At 41.1% G+C, this 23,191-nt stretch overlaps 1 protein-coding gene across 3 annotated transcripts in view; it reads left to right on the top strand.

Moving 5' to 3' along the window:
- Window positions 1-3,801: 3,801 nt before the first annotated feature.
- The window catches only part of sh3gl2a (SH3 domain containing GRB2 like 2a, endophilin A1), a 42,001-nt gene continuing 22,611 nt past the window's right edge, over window positions 3,802-23,191 (top strand). The window contains exon 1 of one of the 3 annotated variants that reach the window (XR_013801773.1): window positions 3,802-4,093. Coding sequence is in view for 1 of the 3 variants with exons in the window: in XM_079645319.1 (XP_079501445.1) it covers window positions 4,049-4,093 (45 nt within the window). In the remaining 2 variants the exon portion in view is untranslated. The remainder of the gene's footprint in view (window positions 4,094-23,191) is intronic. The other 2 variants (XR_013801774.1, XM_079645319.1) reach the window with 2 other exon arrangements.

The following is a 23,191-nucleotide window of genomic DNA, read 5'->3' on the forward strand; positions in this document are numbered from 1 at the left end:
CTGCTGTTGTGGAATTTGATCACTGCACAAGTACAGAATTAAACCCAATATAGATCAAAACAAAAGCAAAAAAATATAATGCAGAACACAAGCTGCAGTGATGCTAATGCTGCACGTGAGGAGCCCAATACTCGCAGCATAGACAAACACCTTTACAGAGGTTTGCATTTGTGTTTGACTGTTGATATTACACACACACACACCCCTTGTACTGTTTGGATTGCACCTAAGCAGTTGATATGCTTTTCTGTAGTGCTTACTCCCACAGAGGCACACTGCAAACATTACTTACGTCACCTAATTGATGTGCATACATATTGCCTGCCAGTGTCAACCCATGGCAACTATTTACAGACGCGATTTAAACGCTTGACAATTATTGAAAGGTAAACGTATTAAATATCAATTTACAGCATATCCTTATACACATGTAATTGGAATGTTTTTTAAGGCTGTAACAGTGACCATATGGGAGCGTCTTTGACTCTCTGCCCAAGTCCTCCTTCTAGTCTGCAGCCATCTGGCGTCGAGAGGCTCAGCTGATACATTTGTAGTGCAGGTGACTTCTTAGCTTTAATTTCGGGCCACAATTCGCATTAGTGCTGCAGGTTTTTAATCTAATAGGACATAGGATATGTTGTTGACTCTGATTGAATTGAGTGACCGAAAAAGTAGAATCGATACATTCCAGCTGAAGTACAGTATATACGTAAACAATATACTTAAACTCTTATATAACACTTTCAAACCTGTATCTACTAATATCTGTATATCAATGTCGACAAACTGCTTTATTTATGTGTTGAATAAAGCAGGTATCTGTCCTTTGCTTGCAATATATAGTAGTATCATGAAATCTGCATGTTTTGGCATCATCTTAGTTGACTGATTGCTGGTGATAATAGGAAAGGCAAAATGGCATCATCATACATGTTGATTAACTCATTCCCACATATGATTTGGACAGTAAGATACTTTTATTAGGCTACAGGCTCCTGACTTTTCTCTGTGTTTTCTATATATCTGTTGTAATTTATTGTCTTTTATTATGAATGTAGTAATGTGTTTTTAAGTGATTGTAGTATTTATTACATGTACAGCACTTTGACCCAACCAAAAATCGCTTTTAAATGTGCTTTATAAATAAACTTTGATTTGATTTGATTTGATACATGTAAAAGGTGGAACGCTGCCTTTGATTTCCACATGCAGCAAAAGAAAAAAACGATGTCAACACAAGGAGCATTATTTATCAAGTGATTAGGACATTTGGAAATGTGAGCATCTACAGGCATCCTAACTCGGCACCTCTTGAGCATGAAACAACCAAAAGCTCCAGAACACCTTCTAACTTTTCAAGGGTCAAAAATGAACTTTTAATGTCAACATAAATTCACGTAATAATGTATGTCAGTAACCTTCCTATGATGTTTTAAACATTGTTGCAAAGAAACAAAGGGATGAGAAAAGTAGCTTGAATGTGTGTTTTATATGTATTTTATTCTCATTTGACCAAACTGAGGTAATTTGTTCATCTTTTTTAGAGTTTGATTGCATATCTTCATATCCCATAGCTTTGTATTTTCAACACCTGCGCATAAATATTTCAGTTTTTAAATCAGCATTTTTGCACCTGTATCCACGGTCATATAATATATGAACACACCGTGGATACAGGTGCAAAAATGCTGAAAATATAATAATATTATTATTATATTTTGCGATGTAGAGGCAATTTGACTGATGCAATGGGAGGAAAGATAGTTTTTAAGTGTGTAAAGGGACGTGTGTCTCTCTGTTGATGGGCGCTGTCCAGGGTGCTTAAGAGGAGCTGCTGCAGGTTTATTTGTACAACTCACTGAGTCTCATTAGAGAGGCAAGTAATGGAACTATCCAACGTGTTGGTGTATTTGAGTTTCTCTTATTTTTTTCTTTCCAAGGCGATGGTAGCCCAGAGTAGTTGATCATGATGCAATGGGCCAGTAACATTTTAGTATATACCCAACAAATGTACCAACCTTTATATTAATAATAATAATAATACATTTATTTTGGGGGGTACCTTTCATAACACCCAAGGACACCTTACAGGGCATAGGGGCAATATAGGGAACAATTAAAACAGTGGGAAGTATCAGCCGGGGTAAGACAAGACAAGCAACAGGAAATGGACTATAGAAGGACACAAAAGTACACAGGGTACAGTTTATAAAGAAAATGCCAGTTTGAACAGGTGGGTTTTGAGTTGACTGTCGGATGTGTTGTGGCAGGGAGTTCCAGAGTCTAGGAGCCGAGCAGCTGAGAGCTGGAGCACCCATGGTTTTGAGGCGAGAGCTTGGGACGGTGAGAAGTCCTAAGGACGAAGAGCGGAGGGTGCGGGAGGGGGTGTACTCCTGAAGGAGGTCGGTGATGTAGATGGGGGCAAGGTTATGGAGAGCTTTATATGCGAGTAGAAGGTTTTTGTAGTCAATACTGTAGCGTACAGGAAGCCAGTGTAGCTGAGTGAGAATGGGGGTGATGAGTTGGTGCGGGTGATGATCCGGGCAGCAGAGTTCTGGATTATTTGCAGTCTATTGAGGAGTTTGACGGGAAGGCCAGTGCTTTGCAGTAATCAATCCGGGATGTGACGAATGAGTGGACCAGGATTTCAGTGCTGGGTTGGGACAGAGATGAGCGGAGTCTGGAGATGATCCGAAGATGAAAGAAGGCGGTACGGGTGATGTTTTTTATGTGGTAACCTTTATATTAAGGGTTAGTAATGTTTAATTGTCTGCATTATTTCATCCTACTTGTACTTAAAGGGCATGTTGATGCTAATTGTACCTAATCACCCCCCGGGATAAATACAACATTCTAATTCTGAATACTTGTACTTAAAAATGGTTGAATCCAAAAGTTTGGTCATAAAATATTGCATGAAAACTTATAATCCTCAATTCAGAATCTTATGAGTCAAAATACAAAAGTATTATCAGCTAAACGTTCTTAAAGTATTAAAAGTAAAAGTACCCAATATGTACAGTGTCTCTTTTTAATGTATATTATTATTGAAATTTCGTTTTTTTCAATTGTTCTATGTTTGTATTGCTTATAAACACATGCAATACAAAAGAGAATTGAACTGTTAAAATACTGATGATATTAGTTGTACAGTATTATAGAACCTTTTTTAAACAATGTGTTTTCATGTACAAATAATCTACTAGCTACGATTGTTAAATAAGTGAAGAAGAGTAAAAAGTAAATGATGTGTTTATATATGTATCACATAACAAATAAATACTCAAGTAAAGTACAAATATGACACATGGTACTTAAAGGTGGGGTATGTAATAGCAATGATTATATTAAATGCTTTGACAATAAATACATAAAAAAATAATAATCTGTGGAAGCCGTAGTACTGTAAAAAGCACAACCAATCATTTGAGCCGGCCCGGCTAAAATAACTGGATGGCCTACCTGCCTGTCAGCCTTCCATCTGTGCACAAATTTATCTCGTGCCCTCATTGGTCATGTGCGCGTTCGTGTGTGTTGGAGGAGGGGCTCTGTAAGGAAGTGGCAGACTTTTTCTGGTTGTGTATTTTCAAATTCTAGCGCTGGTTTCTCCAAAATGACCTACCCCACCTTTAGTACTTGTATGTATTCTACTTAGTTAGATTCCAACTGGTTACAAAACCCCAGTGATTTCAATTCAATTTGTATTGCTTTCACCCAATCTGTTTTCGTCTTTTTAATAAACCATGTGACATTAGCAATAAATCCCTCTCAACAATCCCAGCCGTGGTGAGAGGAGCGGCCGCTTTAAGAGGAGCTGCTCCGACGTCAGCGCCCTCATGGACATGTGGATCCGACAGCCAATAGCATGATCCGGGCTTTACTCATCCCCCTTTTCTCACAGGAGATCCCTCTGCTGAAGCACCGCGTAGACAGGGGTTAGCCACGGCTGCAAGATCATCACCAGATACAAGTAGCACCGAGATTTCCTCCCTTTACGCACCTGAAGCATCCAGTTCATATTCCCAGCTAGAACCACCGTGTAGCAACCATGTCTGTAGCGGGGCTGAAGAAGCAATTCCACAAAGCCACTCAGGTAAGAGGCATCATCAGATCTCCATGTTTGTGGTGTCACGTTGTAGTGAAGTGGCGTTTGGACGGTGGAATTTGGTTATAAATGGATACATCGTGCTGCCCTCATGTATCAATCCGCTGCAGCTCAGCTCCATCTGCTGCCTCTAAATCTCCCATCGCTGTCCTAGTGCTGAAATGTACTCCACTGCAAAGATGGTGCAGCGTTGCAGCAGTAGAATAATTTATTACTCGTGTTTTGCACTGCAGCAAAACAGCGTTGCTGTTTTTGTATGTGTTTTTTTTTTTAATGCATTTCTGAAAACCACGACGATTATTCAAAAGCATTTTTCTGTGCGGCCGCCTGGGAGGCAGGTGGCATGACACGGTGATGGTGGTGATGCCGGGGACGTCAGTTCCTCCCGGTACCCTTCAGATGACATTCTGCACACAAAACAGAGGCACCAGAGCCGCAGCTCATGGCAGCCGCTCACACTTGTACTGCGCAGGTTGTTGCCCTAAATGAAGCAGGGTTTTAAATCAGTGTTCTCTCGGCCAACCAACAGTGGGAACTCCGACGCGCACGACGATGTTATGCAATCGTTAAGTGCTCCTTGGTGGAAATCCGCTCCTACCAGCAGCGGCAAGCCATGACCGCAGCGCCCTCTAAACGAATTTATCTTCTACTGCGGGATATCAGTGGTGAATGAAATCACGTCTTTCCTTTCCAATGCTGAATCGTTTGTTATTTGTAGATGTCATACATGAGAAGATATTCAGTTCAAGGTTACTCCTCATCCCATCCCACACATTGTAGCATCTTTGGTTGTTTTGCTTCCAGTATTTCAGACTATGAGTGAGTTCAGAGGCCAACATTGGGAGGAAATATTGATGGACCAATGTATGGCCAGATTCTTCCCTGCAGCCTTAACTTACCCAAAGGCTTTGAGTGACGTGTGTTTCCGGTGTGGGCTGGGAGCAGTGTGAGGGAGGTTGTCCTGTTTCTAAGAGTGAGTCACAGTAACACTGAGAGTCAGCTTGAAGCATCACAGTAGGACACCCGGAGCCTGACACACACACACACACGCACGCACACACACGCTTCCCTCTCCTCCCCTATATCTTCAGTCCACCGATGTCCAAGTGGCCTTGCTTGCCCCCAGTTTGCACCGTACCTCATGATTACAGGCAATCTTCACTGAAATGGATGGGATTGATGTTTAAATTGTGACGTTGATAACAGTGTGTCTCGTGAAGGTCAGTGTGGATATGTAATCTATTAGTTACATGTTGGACCTGCATAACTGAGACTAAGCTGGCAGTTTGTGAGGACAGGAAGTGATTGCACATCAAACAGCTGGGACGTAATATGGTGATACAATGGAGTCCCGTATTGTTTACTATTTATAGGTCATTTATGCTGCCATTAGTTATTTATATCATCGTTTATGTCACACTGACATTTGAGATGCCTGCTGAGAAGATAAAAGCCACAAATGGGATTGTTGCTATTCCTGAAAAGCAGCGTTTGCAGATCACAAATAAACCGAGAGCTACATCCTCTTTAACATTTAAATTGAAGCAAAAATAAACTATTGTTTTGCTTTTAACAGAGTTCTCAGTTTTAATCAGGAGCTCATTAGATCAGATTGGAAGTAGACAGCGGCCCACACAGGGTATTAGATGACTGCACACATTGGGGGGGGGGGGGGGGGGGTGTGTGTGTGTGTGTGTGTGTGTGTGTGTGTGTGTGTGTGTGTGTGTGTGTGTGTGTGTGTGTGATACATCTGAATTTGTAGATTTTCACAGTCTTCATTACTCAGTTGTACTCCCTCTGCGATTTTAGGCAGCTTCAGGCTCAGACTCAGCGGTCTCTGTGGTCCCCTTCCGTCTGTTCATCTGCATCACACACACACACACACACACACACACACACACACACACACACACACACACACACACTCTCACACTCACTGTCATCGTCCCCGGACTCCCAGTGGCAGAAGGCTCATATCGCCCCTCTGTTCCTGTAATCCAGGCCCAGACTCACCCGGGCAGTGACTTCACAATCTGGCTACTTACACACACATCCTGCAAGCAGACCACAGGCATACCCCCACCCAAACACATGCAGAGGGGGTCACAGGGATTAAGGGTGGGACAGACGATTTATAAAGAACCAGACAACAGAATGGTAGAGTGGTGACCAGCATTGAAGCAATAATTAGATTTTCTTTAGACTATGCATAATGAGACGAGAATTAGATAAGAAGACCGATGCCTCCGTCATTAATTATACAGTAAACACTGAGCTATCGCTGGTAGCAAGTCACTTTAGCTTAGCATAGACTGGAAACAGGGAGTTGACCAAATTCAATTTAGGACGATATCTTGGTCTCGACCAGTATCCTTGAGTGCCTCTTGTTGTGACTGCTCCCAACCGAGCACGAAAGCAGCACTATTATGCCATTTCAAGATGTTCCAACTCATTGAATACACTATAAATCAAGGTACTTCATAAAATTGATACACAATCCTTAAAAAATCCAATATTGGCTTTATGCCATATTTCTCATTGATTTGCAACATTACCTTCAATGGTTTAATTCAAGATATCAGAAGTAAAGCAGCTGAACCTTGCTATAAAAAGCCAACTCTCTCATTTAAATGGTCTCAAGGTATATGAAGCCGAGCCATATGGACAGTAGAGGACAGGGCTTGTTAGGTTAATATCTGTGATTACATCAAATCTAAACACAACACATTTCAATGAATAAATGGAGCTAACTGTTATATGTAGATTGGAGCAGATTACAGGTCCTAAAATACTGCATTGACCTTAAGGCCAATGTGTCACTAATTGCTAATTAGCTGTGCTGTTTTGTCTCACGTTAAGTGAGTAGCATCTGCTCCGAAAGATGGGAAACCCACATTCTTGTGCTTTGAGTCTTTCTTTATAACAGACTTTGCAGAGACAAACAGCCCATAAAAAGCAGAATGCCTTGGAGTCACTGAAGTTTTTAGCACACACCCTCATCTTCCACCTTCTCACGTACATCACTGAGTAATTTATTTCACAGAACAACAATCACACTTTTCTGGGACAGAAGACTCTCTCTCTCTCTCTCTCTCTCTCTCGCTCTCTCTCTCTCTCTATATATCACTCTCACCCAAGGACATGCAGGCTTATAGTGGTGCATTAATAACGGGGGCCATTTTAAAACAAGACGGGGAAGCACGGAGCATGAAGGGTAAGACCCAGCAGGCCCACTGCCTTTTAATAAATTATTTATTTATTTATCCAGTGACGCATTACTCATTCTCACTGTGGTGGATCAAGCCCCTTTATACACTGTAAGAAATATGCCTGCCTTAACACAATTCAAACTTTGAAAATAGTTAAAGAATCAATTTAAAATAAAAAAATACCCCATTTATGCCGTACGTTATTATAAGCCACTACTCACTTCTTCTGTCAGGTGTATTTTTAAAGATGGAGATATCTCGCTTAATGCGTCACAAGTCAACTTCACCTCGGAGTCAAATGAGTCATGCTTTGAGCAGATGCTACTTTCATCATGACGCTGTTCCCATGGAGAGAGTCATAGGCGTGTGAACAAGTCCGAGCATGCATGTGTGTGAACACGTGATGAGGCTTTTTGATTTGGGGCTGTGATAACCACAACTAATGGTTTAGAGAAAGAGTGAACCCACATCTCCCACAGTTCTGCTTGTTGTTTTATTTTCATCAACCCCTGGTTTAAAGGCTGTTTTCAAATCTATTTTAAGGCTGCAGAGAGTACTTTTATCGAAGTGGAATGAGTGTGGTCTGCCAGCAGGAAGAGAAAATGTGTTCATTAATTAAAAACTGCAAGAGAGAAAGAGGGGAGATGAGGAGCTTCAGAAAGGATACCAGCGTGAGAGAGAGAGGGAAACAAAAACTTCAAGTCTTTGGGGGGGGCGGGTCTTGTAGCTTTTCCAGATAAAATGGTCTCTTGCTTCTTCTAAATGTCAGAAAGAGGATAGCTAGTTTCCTCACAGCTTTATCGTCCTCTGTGTCTGCAAACGTCATGTTTTTGTTTGAATCCATTGAGTCTAAAAGCATTGCTTTTCTATGTCAAGTTAGTGGAAAATCATTGATATGATTTACCAGACCTTCCATCTGTCAAAATGTCATACTACTTTTCCTCAGAGCTTCACTTTGAGTCCCACCTGCTTCTCAGAAACATATATAAGAGATTGCATAAGATAAGAGGCCATTTTAGAGAATAGTGTGCGCTACATGTACTGTGGAAGTATATTCAAATGTATTCTTGGATGCAGATCAACACCATATGGGCTACTTACAGTCCATTAACTATTATATAACACATCATAATAATGAAATATTCATTCTAATTATAGAAATGAGTTAAGGACGGCAGATCCTTTGAGCGAGTATATCATCAGTTACACTAGATTTGGGTGAAAGCCATATTCATGTCATTCTAAATTCAATTACTCGGTGTTAAAAAAAGAAACACGGTAAATTCACTGGCACAACAAATCAGAAAATACCCTTTTGAAATGAAAGCACTCTAATATCTTTAGATCAGGGATGGGCAAATGGCGGCCCGCGGGCCGCATGCGGCCCCGGCCTCCTCTTTTTGCGGCCGTCAGATTAATTTATAAACAACGTAATTAATAAAAAATATATATATATTTTTTTTTAATTTGTTTTTCTTGTAGTAGGCCTACTGATACCGTCCACTAGACTCCTAGTTACGTCGCGAGCTGCGTACATGATTTAAAATACCGCGAAATAATCTGTGACGCATTTGTGTGCATTGTGTTTGTTTCCCGGGGAAACCCTCACAAGAAACACCGGCTGTTGTTATGCCTGCTGTGACGTTAAGTTGCCTCTTGTAATTATGCCTTTACAAGCTTAAAAGTTGTTTTTATCATCTGAATTTGGCGAAACAAGTTTAATATTCTTAAAACCAAGACTTTGTTTATTTGAAATCAGCTCACCTCGCAGGTGTGGCATATCAAGATGCTGATTAGACAGCATGATTATTGCACAGGTGTGCCTTAGGCTGGCCACAATAAAAGGCCACTCTGAAACGTGCAGTTTTGCTTTATTGGGGGGGTCTGGGGGGGTCCGAAAACCAGTCAGTATCTGGTGTGACCACCATTTGCCTCACGCAGTGCAACACATCTCCTTCGCATAGAGTTGATCAGGTTGTTGATTGTGGCCTGTGGAATGTTGGTCCACTCCTCTTCAATGGCTGTGCGAAGTTGCTGGATATTGGCAGGAACTGGAACACGCTGTCGTATACGCCGATCCAGAGCATCCCAAACATGCTCAATAGGTGACATGTTAGAGTTAGGGTTAGGGTTAAACTGACTGGTTTTCGGACCCCCCCAGACCCCCCCAATAAAGCAAAACTGCACGTTTCAGAGTTGCCTTTTATTGTGGCCAGCCTAAGGCACACCTGTGCAATAATCATGCTGTCTAATCAGCATCTTGATATGCCACACCTGTGAGGTGGGATGGATTGTCTCGGCAAAGGAGAAGTGCTCACTATCACAGATCTTTTCAGATTTGTGAACAATATTTGAGAGAAATGGTTATTTTGTGGATATAGAAAATGTTTTAGATCTTTTAGTTCATCTCAAGAAAAATGGGAGCAAAAACAAAAGTGTTGCATTTATATTTTTGTTCAGTGTAGTATATTTGTTAATAATTAAATACAACACATGGAATTTTTGTGTGTGTGTGTTCCAAGTGAATCTGCGGCCCCCTGGTGGCCAGTACATCAATGATGTGGCCCCCACCACCATCAAAGTTGCCCATCCCTGCTTTAGATTGTAAATACACGACATAGGTGAACTGAAGGTAACAATCTCTCCTGAAAATATCTCGTCAGCGGTTTTGACATGAGACTGAGAAAGCTGGAAATCTCAGCCAAGACCCCGATGATGGATCGCTGAAAAGGCACAGCGTGAATCTCACATGTTCTGTTTGAAAACAAAAGGACCTACCGAGATGCAGGAGCTGCCTGTGGCAATCTGTCTGTAATATTGGTTGTTAAGAAACGGGGATTACATTTGGATGTGGTATTTCTTAGTAAGAGAACAGTAATCCTTCATTTTGCAGTCAGCCCTCGTTCGACTAGAGGATTCCCAGTGTGTGGGCTGAATACTAATGTGGGGACTACACATCTTCCCCTCATTGTGTTGTGTGTAGCATTAGGATTTGGCTGCTGAAAAAACATCAATTCTATTTTTGTAGATTAACGGAAAACAATTGAGTCATTTCATTGTCCATTTCTTTCTGAGTCAGTTTCTGGGTTTGATTCCCTCAGAAAAAGGTACGCAATGCGAAAGCGTGAATAACTACATCCCGTGCATGCCGATGGACAGCAGAGGGTCTCTGGATGTGACTGACGCCTGCGGGGCTTTAGGGCAGCAGATTGTGAGGGGGTGACTCATCCTGCCTGGATCCTCGCTCGGGCCCACTGCACTGCAGCGTAAAACAGATCCAGCTGGGAGATAACAGATGGGGCAGGGGGGGGGAGAGAGGGAAGCTTGGAAAGAGAGATAAGAGAAGACAAGGAAGGAGAAGATGGAGCGGCCTTGAGCAGGTACGGTAGGGAGTGGCAGAGAGGTAAAGGGAAATCAAGCCAAGAGATTCCTAAAGGAGAGCAGGAGGAAGGAGAAGTCAAACAGAGGAAGTGTGGAGAACTCAATCTGTGACGATGGACTTTCTTAAAAGGCTTTAGGAGAAACCGAATGTTGACAGTTGATATTGCCAGTACATTTTATATCCCAATGTTTTTACCAATTCTGGAGCTGACACTTTTCCAAATAGGTCAAATAATCTATTTTTCACCTCATTTTTTAAATCAAAATTAGGTGCCATGCTTTGTCCAAACAACGGTACAAACCCTAGTTCACTACAATGTAGGACAAAGCAAGCACATCCTTTTAAAGAAGCTAAAACTAGAAAGCGTTTAGCTAAACATTTGTTATAGCTGAACACTTCTTGAAATGAAATTACTTTTCTGTGTGAAAATGAGTTTGTGATGACTTATGTTTGGCTTATTAACCAAATAGTCAATCAAATAATCATTGCAGCACTTACTTTAAGAATCACGCCATCTTTTGTAATGAGATTTTAATTATTTATAACCAGGAGTCACAGTCGTGTAGGTCGCAGGATTTATGGAGTAGTGGTGAAACGTTATCGGTCTAGTCACACAGGTTTTTTACTATGTTGCTTTGAACCATATCTAAACATGGCAACCATTGTTGATGGTGTTCTATGATCTCTGACAAGTTCAACTAATGCTTGTTACCCTTAGCTTTGTCAAACAGACATTTGGTGAAGGTGCGTCCTCATCAGCACCACGGACAGCAACATGGAGTTACTGTAACACATCAGTCAGGTTACTTATACTTCAGGCCGGGGCCAAAGGATATTACGTGCACTAATCCAGCAAAAGGTCAAAGGTCAGGCCGACTAGACACTCTCTCTCTCTCTCTTGCTCTCTCTGTCTCTGTCTCTCTCCCTCTCTCTCTGTCTGTGTCTCTGTCTCTGTCTCTTTCTCTGTCTCTCTCTCTCTCTCTCTCTCTGTCCCTGTCTCTCTCTCTGTCTCTGTCTGTCTCTCTCTCTCTCTCTCTCTCTCTCTCTCTCTCTCTGTCTCTCTCTGTGTCTCTCTCTCTCTAATGCTAGATGCTGGAGAGGGACGATGATATTGTTAGCATGCATTCAGGTCATAATGCGAACAAGCGTCGCCTCCTAATTAGGTCAGTGTATTAGAATAATTGCTGCGTCAATGTACGTATCATTTTAGCTACAGCTGGCAAAGATGGGACATGTAGTTACCCCTACTACTACTACTACAGCTAATAGTTAACTAACTAGTGTAAAAACTGCTGGGTGACTATTCAGATAACAATTGAAAGGCCTTTTTTTGTTTATAACAATCTCAATATTATATACAAGTTATTTACTAAATCTCTTGCATGAAAGTAAAGTGTGCTACCCCCCCCCCCCCCCCCCTCTCCTTCCCCGACCTCTACACCCTCGTTACTGCGTCACCATGCACGTTGCACAACACAGCCTGCAGTAAAACTACATTTTGCCGTTGGATGTAAACCGTGAGATTCAGAATTGTGACTCCGGGGGGGTTTTGCTGAGGAAATGTAGATAATTTGAGTCATTTCAGTTTTTTTGTCATGAGTCAGCGGATGCAGACTCCTTTTTGGAATGAACTCTCTTAAAGTTACATGCAGCACTTTCTTAAAAACTCACCCATTAGTTTGTTTTTATCAGCTGAGTCACTGCATTTTCTTATGTCTCCCGTTTTTGCTGTGCATTTCTTGGCATAACAAAGAGCCTTCAGGCCCCGCATGGGTATGTGAGCCTCGGCCGATAAGCAGGGTGTGCCCTCAGTTGTCATTCTTAAGTCCTCAAATGTTGTGTATTCAAAGTGACGGATAACAGGTTGTAAAATCGCTGTGTGTTTTCTGTGCCTCAGTGTTTCCCCTGTCGGTCCCTCTCTTCTGCTGAGTGGCAGCTGTGTGCTTTTAGTCATGTGTCAGCTTTACCGAGGGTGCCCCAGCACGCACGCACACACACACACACACACACACACACACACACACACACACACACACACGTGCACACAAACTCACACATAAGATCCAGTAGGCCAAATTCAGAAGTCCTTTATTTCTCCTACTGTGGGCCAATTAACAGAATTACAGTGGCAAAGATACAGTGCAGATTAAAGGGCAAAAGAAAAATGTTTATATAAGTTTAGACTTGTACATGAGTTGAAGGAAAGCACATATTACTACAAATATATATAAACAAATAAGCAGTAAAGTAAAATAAATGTATAACTGCATAGTGTATAATGCACAAGAGCCTTTGTATTACACAATGTTACTTTTCTTGTTTGCAGGATGAAGTGTGCAATTTGTCTGCATATATTAAAAACCCAGCTCCGTCCTGCCGGGTTCTGTGGAGGTGTGGGTGTGTTATTTGAAAAACAATCTAATAATAAACCTTGTTATTCTCACTCTCTCTCTTTGCTCGTTGAGAGGAGGGGCGTCCTCTGAATGCTGTGTGTTTACAATCAGCTCCAAAGCTGCGTACTGTCTCTTTAAGAACTGAACGCTCTCCTCACTCAACCCAGTGCTCCCAGTTTTGGCAAAGTGTGGATCAGCAATGCAGCAAAAGAGATGCTGCACTGGATCCTAACCAGAAACACACAGTGCCATGTCCCTCCATCCTTTCATCTTGATTACTTCCTCCCCTCACTGAGCTTATTTTACATTTCAATCATGCTTGTCAAATGCCTCCCAGCTTAAAAACATCTTTTCACCTGCCTCAGTAGAGCTCTATCTCTGAAGGCTCTTTCTCTGAAGGCTCTTTATCGGGACACTGCTGTGCTTTGCCTCGGCTCACTGAGCAGACATTTCAGCTGGCGCTCTGAAAGCAGTTTGTTTTCTCAGATATGTGATCCCATCTCCTGCAGGCTGCTCCCTTCCTGACGTTTGCAAACAGGGAAGTCTTTCAGCGTTCCTCACCAGCAGTTTTTCTGTGTGAGTTTAAAATGTGTCCTCTATCGCCTCACTTCACAACAAATGCTCTCGCTAATTTACTGGGTGGCTCATAAATCTTTTAGAGAGCTTTTCAACAACAACCTTTTCACCATGTGATAAACATGACTCGGCATTTCTAGAGCTGCTTTCCTGAGTTGTTGCCAGGAACACTACAGAAAGTCTGAGAGACTAAAGTAACAGAATTAGGAATCCTTTCACAGCGTGGAAATGTCACAGCAAAGGGAAAGTGCAGGCAAATGGCGTTATAAAAATAAATTGAGCATAAAAAGTAATAAGGTAGCAGCAAGTGACAACATTAATAGATGTGAAATTGTTTGGACACTGTTAATGTTGTCTTAAATTCTATGGATTATTTAAAAAATATTGTATAGCGTTAACACTCGTAATAACATTGAAAGAAATGTCAGTGGTTTTGCTCCCGCAGTATCTGGAGGGTTGGAGCCAGACGGTGACATCACTTCCTATTTGGAGGTTAATGACAGACGGACACGGCCTATTCTTAGCTCACAGTGGGTAAGATGCTGTCGGCGTGTTTAAATACGGGCACGATGAGCTAAACTCGTTAAATGCAGTAGTAGGAAGTAACAGCATTTACTCAGTACTCAGCGCTGTACTTAATTACTACTTTTAGCTGTCTATCGCATCTGTAAATAATTCTGAAGGAGAAACATTAGAAGCTATTTAAAAAGCTGCTGACCTGGTTATATCCATATGTCAAATATGACGGCACACCTTGACGTGTGGGAAGCTGATTAGGAGAGGACTCATTGTCAACTCAATTTACAACCATGAAATGTTGTTTTAGAAAACGTGCAGACTATGATTTGTTATGTTAACATATGAACTTAAATGATTGCAAACAAGCAACATATATTTATATTTTATGGAACGGTATGAGGGGTAGGTATTTAAATGTATTTCACTTATATTTGTATATTGGTGTCTATCTGTGAAGGTGACGGTTAAACGCAATAAATAGTTGGTCACAAAACATTTTAGATATTTGTATATCATTTGAGTATTTTTTGATGACTGGTACTTTATACTTTTACTCCACATCTTAGAGGTAAATATTGTACTTTTTACTTTACATGTATTCAATACCTTTAGTTACTTTGCAGATTCACATAACAGAGAATGAAAAACAACACATCTATTTATAGTTATACCTGGAGTAGTACATCCCCAAGCTCCCCAGTATTATATGTATACGTAGTATTTTAATTAGATTTGCTGATACCAGTTGCAACACATTCATGCATCAGTGATTATAATGTGGGCCCCTGTGCATAATGAGTGCTTTTACTTATTGTACCTAAAGTCTATTTAATTCTTATCCCCCTTTTTTACATTAACTTAAGAACGCTTTAAAATGCAGTGTGGTATTTCTACTTTTTTAAAATGCAGTGTGGTATTTCTACTTTTCACTTAAGTACAACATCTGATTCCTTTTCCCACCACTGGTTAAACGGCCTCATGTGGCAGAATTGTGAAAACGTGTCAAAGAAGAAAGATGTGCTGGGTGAGAAGCGTCGGTGTCCTGCAGAGTCAATCATTTTTATTTTGACAGCTACGGTCGCTTGAGGTTTTCAGTTTGTCTGTAGGAAGCGATGTGTTGTTCATCACTGTCTCTGGTTTCTTTCTTCCCTTCTCCACTCCCTTGCTTTCTCCTCCTGCTCTCGCTGCATCAGTATTCAGGCCATGCTTGATGTTTTATTCAGGCCTGGCATATTATTTATTCTGGGCATCAACCACTGCAGGAGAGGCTGTCGATGCCTGGGTGTGGAGAAGGGAAATTCTCAGGAGCAGTTTTTAAATGCTGGGATAAGGTTTGTGTAATCATCAATAATGACAATGAAGAAAAAAATATGTAGATTTCATTTCTGCATATTTTCTTTAACTCACAATTGAAAAGACCAGTAGTGAGACTAGCTGAACATTCAGTAATGTTAGGGAATCATTTGCTTAGGTATTCAACCTTCAACACAGTTCATCTTTGTCTCCTCTCACTGTCTCTTTTCCAATGGCATAGTTCTACGGCCTTGGGTATAGCTGCTATCTCTCTTAAGGAGGGGCAGCTTGGGCGCATTGTTGTTGCCAGTCTATGACCGAGCACAAGCCGCCATGAGGTAGTTTACTGTTCAGAGACATCTAGAAGCCCTTCTTTTCAGGAACATTTCCCTTGCGCACATTTTTTGTATTACATTACATTACATGTCACTTGTTAGACGCTTTTATCCAAAGTGACAGTACTCAATACTGTGGGCAATCCCCACAGGAGCAATTTGGGGTGAAGTGTCTTGCCCAGGGACACAACGACATGCTGACTGCAGTGGGGTTTGAACCTGTGACCCCCTGATCCGAACACCAACGCAAAGCCCACTGCACCACACGCCTCAACGTCTATGGACGAAAGCTCTAGTTCGATTCAGGATCCGTATTTGTTTCGTCTCACTGATAAAGAACGTTGATTATTACACTCTGAACTAGTTAAAACCTGGAACTGCAGAAGAGCTCTTCAGAAATGGTTTGGTATCTCAACCTTGTGGTCAGACCGTGGCCCGTGACATGTCGTGTGAATTTTCCGGCTGGAGCTCCAGATAAACCGTCAGTGTTTGCCATCAAAGCTCCAGCTGTCCTCGTGTCTCTCTGAGTCCTGTCTCCAATTGCTTCAGAAGTTTCCCCCACAAGTAATATTACACAACAAAATATCAGCATAAGGTTTTTTGCTTTGTGTTTTTCTACATCAATTAATGTGTCGCCAGAGTTATTGTATTTGCCTTTATGTGTGGGAATAGCTGGAAACATTGATATGACTACATAAACCACCTCAGCACACATATACATACACACACATACCTACAGACACACACACACACACACATACACACACACACACACACACACACGTACCTACAGACACAAACACACACCTCTACTCCAGGGACATTGAGGTCACATTGTTATTACCTAAATCTATAACCGAGAAGCATCCATGTCCACTCTCCTGAAAACCCATTCTTGGTTAATGGCTTCGGTGTGACTGCCGACGTGTTGGGGATTTAATGAAGGGCAATGCAGATATGGATGTTTTTATTTCCCCAGAGACCTTGTGAAGTATACTGTCTTTGGGTAGTGCTTTTACTCGAGGGTTGAAGGTCATCATCTTTCAAGAGGTCATGAATCAAGCGACAAAAGCCAGTCACCATTTCAGTCAAACTTGAGGCCATGAAATGATGATCAGAATATAAAAGACAGACGAAAACCAAGAGTCTTGTTTCTGTGTCGGATCCTGAAGGCAGCATCTCCCTGGTTCCCTCAACAAAAACCAGTGGGATTTTTCCATTGGATAAATGATAGCTGAAATATTTGAATACCTGTTTGAATGGATTTCGAAGCAATGTTTTTTTAAACTAATTATTCTAGTATAACATGCTAAACAAAGATGGTGGTCAAACATTATACCTGTTTACATTCAGCATGGCTTCATTGTCACTGTTACAATGCTAACAGTAGCTTTTAACTTAAAGCCCCCCTGTGCCTGAGGACTACCCCACAGAGTACTTCTAATATGTATATACTGTATATACAGTTTAATCCACACCCTTTTTAAATATTGCAAAGTAAAAGTAAGCACAAAGTATGGTCGAGGCTCTACTTTGGTCGACTTATTGGACAAAAATTTAAATTTGGACCCAATGATGGCACCAGATAAAATATCAAAGAGTCACCAAAGACCTTGGGTATTTTGTAAAGGCAGGAGTTCACCAAAGTTAGTAGGATTCATGATCTGAGATCCATGTCTGTATATTTGCATTAAATCATGTTTCGTTATCAAATCCATTCAATGGTTCTGGAGATATTTCCGTCTGCACTGAAGCGGCGGCCCAGCCTACGAGCGCTAGCTTAAAGAAGCAACATGGAGTGACACAGCATTATGTGAACTTTATAATGTGGCAGATGCACTTACTCATTTGCTGGCGATGAATAAAATAGGACATTTGGACAGGAATAGTGTAGAAGAGAAAGAAGGGAATATGAGAGAAAGTGCAGCAGAGAGCAGGAAGAGATGAGAGGAGGATGTTGGGAACAAAAGAGGAGAAGAGGCTTTGCGTTCAGACAGCTGCAGCATCGTGCACTCAGCCTTACGCCTAATTTGGCTCATGAGAGGACAGTAATGAGGGGTGGGAGGAAACAGAGTGAGCTCAAATGTTATTTAAATATCTTTTAAAGCAGAAATCCAGCAGGTTTTGGGGAAGAATATGTATTTTTTGTGCTTGCATGATTTCTCTGCTGTAAAAAACCCATGTTAGTTGATCTAACCGTGGACAGCTACTCTTCCTGTGCATACACATATACATACACACACACACACACACACACACACACACACACACACACACACACACACACACACACACACAGCGTCCTCCCACCAACTGCAGAGCTGAGACTGAATGGCTTGTCAGGGATTATACTCAGATTAATCAGAGCACAGTGACTTTGCATCATGTTGGAGCTGTGTGTGAGTCAGAAGCGCTGCAGTGGTTATCTGTGAAACATGGTGCATGTGCTGCCAAGTGTACCATGTGATGCGGTCAGAGAGTCACGACTCCTTGCTATTTCTTATTTGATCACATTTGATTTTAGAGGATTTCTACTGGCAATTTGGTGGCTTTACACTGAATAACACTCACAAAGGTTTAAAGAGGCCTGATTATGCTCATTTTGTGGTTCCTAAGTGTGGTTCCTGTGTGTGGTTCCTAAGTGTGGTTCCTAAGTGTGGTTCCTAAGTGTGGTTCCTAAGTGTGGTTCCTGTGTGTGGTTCCTAAGTGTGGTTCCTGTCTGTGGTTCCTATGTGTGGTTCCTAAGTGTGGTTCCTGTGTGTGGTTCCTATGTGTGGTTCCTAAGTGTGGTTCCTGGGTGTGGTTCCTGTGTGTGGTTCCTGTGTGTGGTTCCTGTGTGTGGTTCCTAAGTGTGGTTCCTAAGTGTGTAATGTGCCAAAAAGGTCTTTGTTTTTCTCAAACTGCCTGTGCTGCGGCACCTCTTTTCACCCTCTGTCTGAAACCAGAGCCCAGTCTGCTCTGATTGGCTAGCTGTCCTTCTGAGTGATCAGCTGCTTAGAGATGTATTTCACGTACAATGTGTTGGAGCGCCAGTGATACATAGTGATGTCGTTATTTTACAGAAGTAAACAAAGGAGCAAATAGAGGCGATTCAGGCAGGGGGAGAGTGTGTGAGAGAAACCCCCTCTTGAGGGAACTTTGTGATGTTAGCCTTAGCAGACCATTCACATGCACAACAACATATACAGCACACAACAGGAAAGGGAAATCCAAAAAGCATAATAGAGCCCCTTTAAGGATGACCATGTGAAGAGGCAGATACAACACATCCTTTTCCACTTACTAATTATCACTAACCCTGCACTATCATGAGTAATTGCAATAATATTATTGTTTACCATGCAGTTGATTAATTGGACATTTAATCACGCTGGTGCTTTGTGTCAACAAGCCTCTTCATCATCTTCCTGACTTATACAAAGTGCCACAGGCTCAGGGGAAGAAACGTTACTTGTGTGCCGTTCAGACTTTAATATGACAAACACCGCCGTCAGACTGAGCCGTGGATTAGACACCGAGAATGAAATGAATAGTTTTGAATTATACGGTCTTCAGTTCAGCTGCATGGAGGTGTGTGTTTACAGCCAAATAACCAGGTGTTAGCATCATGTGTTAGCAGACTAAATCAATCAGTGTGAGTAAATAATAATGTGCTTTTGAAGGCGCTCACATCAAGTAAAGGAAGTGTGAAAATCCTGAAAGATTAGTCTTATTATAGATGACATTATTTCCTGAGAGAAATCACACCTAATGATTGTTTAATGATAAAAAAAGATAATCCATTAGTTCTTAAATTAGCCTATTTTTAATGTCTTTGGAATCTCCTTTATGAAGCTTTTCTGTTTCATATGATATTAAACTAAATGTTAGTTTTCAACACGGCATGACAAGGACTTTACATTAGACAGGGAGAAAGTAGGATGGACCTTCCTAATTTTCTCCCCTTTTTAAAGACAAAATGAAAAAGAATCAGCAGAAATATCCGCAATTGACATTAGTTGCAGCCCGAATTTGCAAACCCTTATAATAAAAGGCAAGATTTAACAAAAATGTTCCCTTATTAAGCATCCCTATATCGGTTTATTTAAAATTATTTAAAATGCAAGAGCTGTATTTGTCAACAACTGTAAGTGGAGGCCGTTGTGCAAACAGATAATACATGATCATAAAACAAAACACATTTGCAATAATATATCAAATATGTTCATTGGGTAAAATAGTTTTTTTGGATAAAAAACAACGTTTACATGATTTAAAACAGATTTCTTGTAATTGTTTAGGTTTGTTTTCCTCAAATGTGATGAGATCAGCCATTGTTCAAAGATTGGGGCCTCCTGCTGCTTTCGGGGAGAATTCACCAAGGCAAACCTTTTTATATGAAAGAGTCAAAAAATGATGTCAGCTTGCACACAGTAAATGCAAAAACCGTGGGTGTTTCTAAATGTCGAGGAAGGCTGCTCCAGAGCCACTATTTCAAGGATGCTACGTTATCGAGTGCCGCCGAAGGACTGTTCCAATGTCCAGGATGCTTGGAATTCTACAGAGACCGGCGTACTTCCTACTTCATTTCGAGGCTGCACATGTGTAGACTCCGTGGCCGTTTCTCAATCGCGAGGATGCTGGCTTGGTAGTCGCGTACTTCCAAGTCACTTCCTTCAGAAACGAAGCGAGTATGCTTCCAAGCCACGGCTTCGGAAAACAGGCTAACAAGTGTGCCACTCTCTCTAACCGTTTCAACATAAACATAAATACCTCACGATGTCTATCTAATTATGAACTTGCTTTACTTTCACGGAACACATTTTAGGTGATAACAAATGTAACAAAGTCACATATTTACCAACACATGTTCTACGCCACTACATACTTACATTTAAATGTGTGCTGCATCGGTTCAGCCATTCTCCGCAAGGGTTTTTGATATTGGTCCGTGCGCAAAGCATTTTAAGGATGCGAAGTCTACCCATGAGCAGCCTCGAAATTTCCCCCAAACCAAGGACGCGGCCTCGGTGGAATTCCAAGTATGCTGGAGATTGGAACAGTACTTCGGCGGCACTCGATAACGTAGCATCCTTGAAATATTGACTTGGAAGCCAGTATCCTCGAGATTGAGAAACGGCCCGCGGTCTTAATATCCCCACAATGCTTTGCGCACGGACCAATTTCCCAAATCTTTGGCGGAAAATGTAAGGCGGGGCCTCTCATGTGACGCACACCTGCACACTTGCTAGGCTGTTCCATTCTTCGTTTTCCGAGGCTAGTAGGTTTTCTTGCCTCGCTTCTTAAGGAACTCACTCTGAGGTACATGTGCTACCAAGCAAGCCTCCTCGACATTGAGAAACACCCCATGTAAAAACACAGGCTGGGTAAAAATCCATAAATGATTGATCCTCACTTACTTTGTTCGGGCACAAACACAGACAGGCGTTTTTTTATATGCTTCATCTTCTCAAGCACTGCTGCCCATCCATCTCCACTCAGGAACCACTTTAGAGCAGATTCAAAGGTGACCTTTCTTATCAAATCAAAATGCTGGCTCTATCAGTATCAAATGGATCATTCTGGAGGCTGTCGTGTTGTGCTATTTACTTGTATTTAAGTAAACTGACTAGTATATTATGGTGTTTTTTTATTAAATGTCCACTCTATTTACAACAGTACGCCTAAATGCTGACCACGGCTTTAACACACTGAGGAACATGCATTAATAATACGAGGTCACAAGGTGAGAGGTTTATTGATCCCTCTGAGAAAATCTATTGAACCATTATATTCTCTTTCTTTCTTTTTTAATTAACTGATCTTCGTGGACCTGCATCTAACCTCTATTTTTTGCTGCTGATTTTTCTTTTAACAATAAGCCTTTTTTGGGCTGCAATGAATCATTTTAAATGTCGATTCATCGGCTGGTTATTTCTAGACAAAAATGCCTTTCGTTTTTCAAACCAATGATACTGAATACTGAGTGCCCGTTATCACTTCCAGCGCAATTACATATTTCAATTGCTTAATTTGGGAATAAATATTCAGCTTACTTTATAGAAATGGTCATAGAAAAGATTCAAATCTGCATATTTGAGAAGCTGGAATCAGTAGATATTAGGCGTTTTTGCTTGAAAAATTACAATCATCCAAATAGTAGCTTCTCAATTATCTGCCAGTTCCCTCATCGTCAACGAATGATTTCAGCTCGTAGTTTTGCGTTTCAACATATATTTCTAACATATTTTCAATGAATATAAAGGTCCAGCCTCATCATTCTGAGTATCATTATATTTTCAGTATGTGAGTGCCCTCCTGACGCGACCTTCTTCATGGAGTGGAGATCTAATCATATCAGAGCGCCTCTGAACAGCAGAGTAATATCAAACAAACAGGACGTCGCTCTGCTGAGGCTTTTCATTATGGTCTCTGATGTTTTTATATTTTTTGGGAGCAATTGGTGCAGTGTGATTGAAAGTCTGTGGAAGTGTTTGGAGGGTAAAAAAAAACCTGTTTTATTGATTTGTGTCTAAAAGCACGGCTGCCTGCAGGATCCATTATTCTGCTGCCGGTTGTTTAGCCTTAGGATAAGAGTGGAAGACATGTATCCTCGTCAACAGTGATAATAGATCTTCTTTCATGCTAGGCACCTTTCGTCCACTCCAGCGTGGAAAGCTGGTTTTGAAAAGACGTGTTGCGTTCAGGGAGCATTGGTTTCTCCTGCGCTCACAGACCACAGGAACAGTCTGCACCCTCCCTGTGCATTTTGACACCACGTTGTTTTTCTATTAGTGTAAACACAGTTTCTCTGCAGGCATGTAGAGGCAGCATTTAAACAGCCCCACATACTTTCTCTCCCTATCTTCCTTGTTATCATGCTGCTGCTCCAGATCTCTTCTGCCTACCATAGTAATGTATTTCCTGTATTATTCATATATTTATACATTTACGTCACATTTGAAGTTATGAGTCCCGAATGTTTGCTTTAATGTACCTAAACATGGCCTTGCAATTGAATAATTTAAAGGAACAAATCACATTTATTTTTTGCATTTTTGTGCTTGATTTTAAAGTCTTGTTTAAATTAAGACATTATGCATCGTATACTAAGCTTTTTATACACATAATAATAATGCAAAAATGTGTAGATACACAAAAATGTTTAATGCAGACACACTTTGTACTTTCATAATATGATCTACTTTTTAAATGTACATTCCACACAATGCAACTGCTATCAATTATCATTTTTATTTTGGAATAATCCAACCATTTTCCATCGTCCTTTATGTCTCACACGCCTGACTTTTCTCCCTTTCGCTTTTCATATTCATAGGTATGAGTAACTAACATGTTTGCCTTACTCCCCCTTAATTGCAACAACTCAAGCCACTGCA

The sequence above is a fragment of the Notothenia rossii genome (genome assembly GCF_949606895.1).
Source record: "Notothenia rossii genome assembly, chromosome: 1".
In the NCBI taxonomy this organism is placed as follows: domain Eukaryota; kingdom Metazoa; phylum Chordata; class Actinopteri; order Perciformes; family Nototheniidae; genus Notothenia; species Notothenia rossii.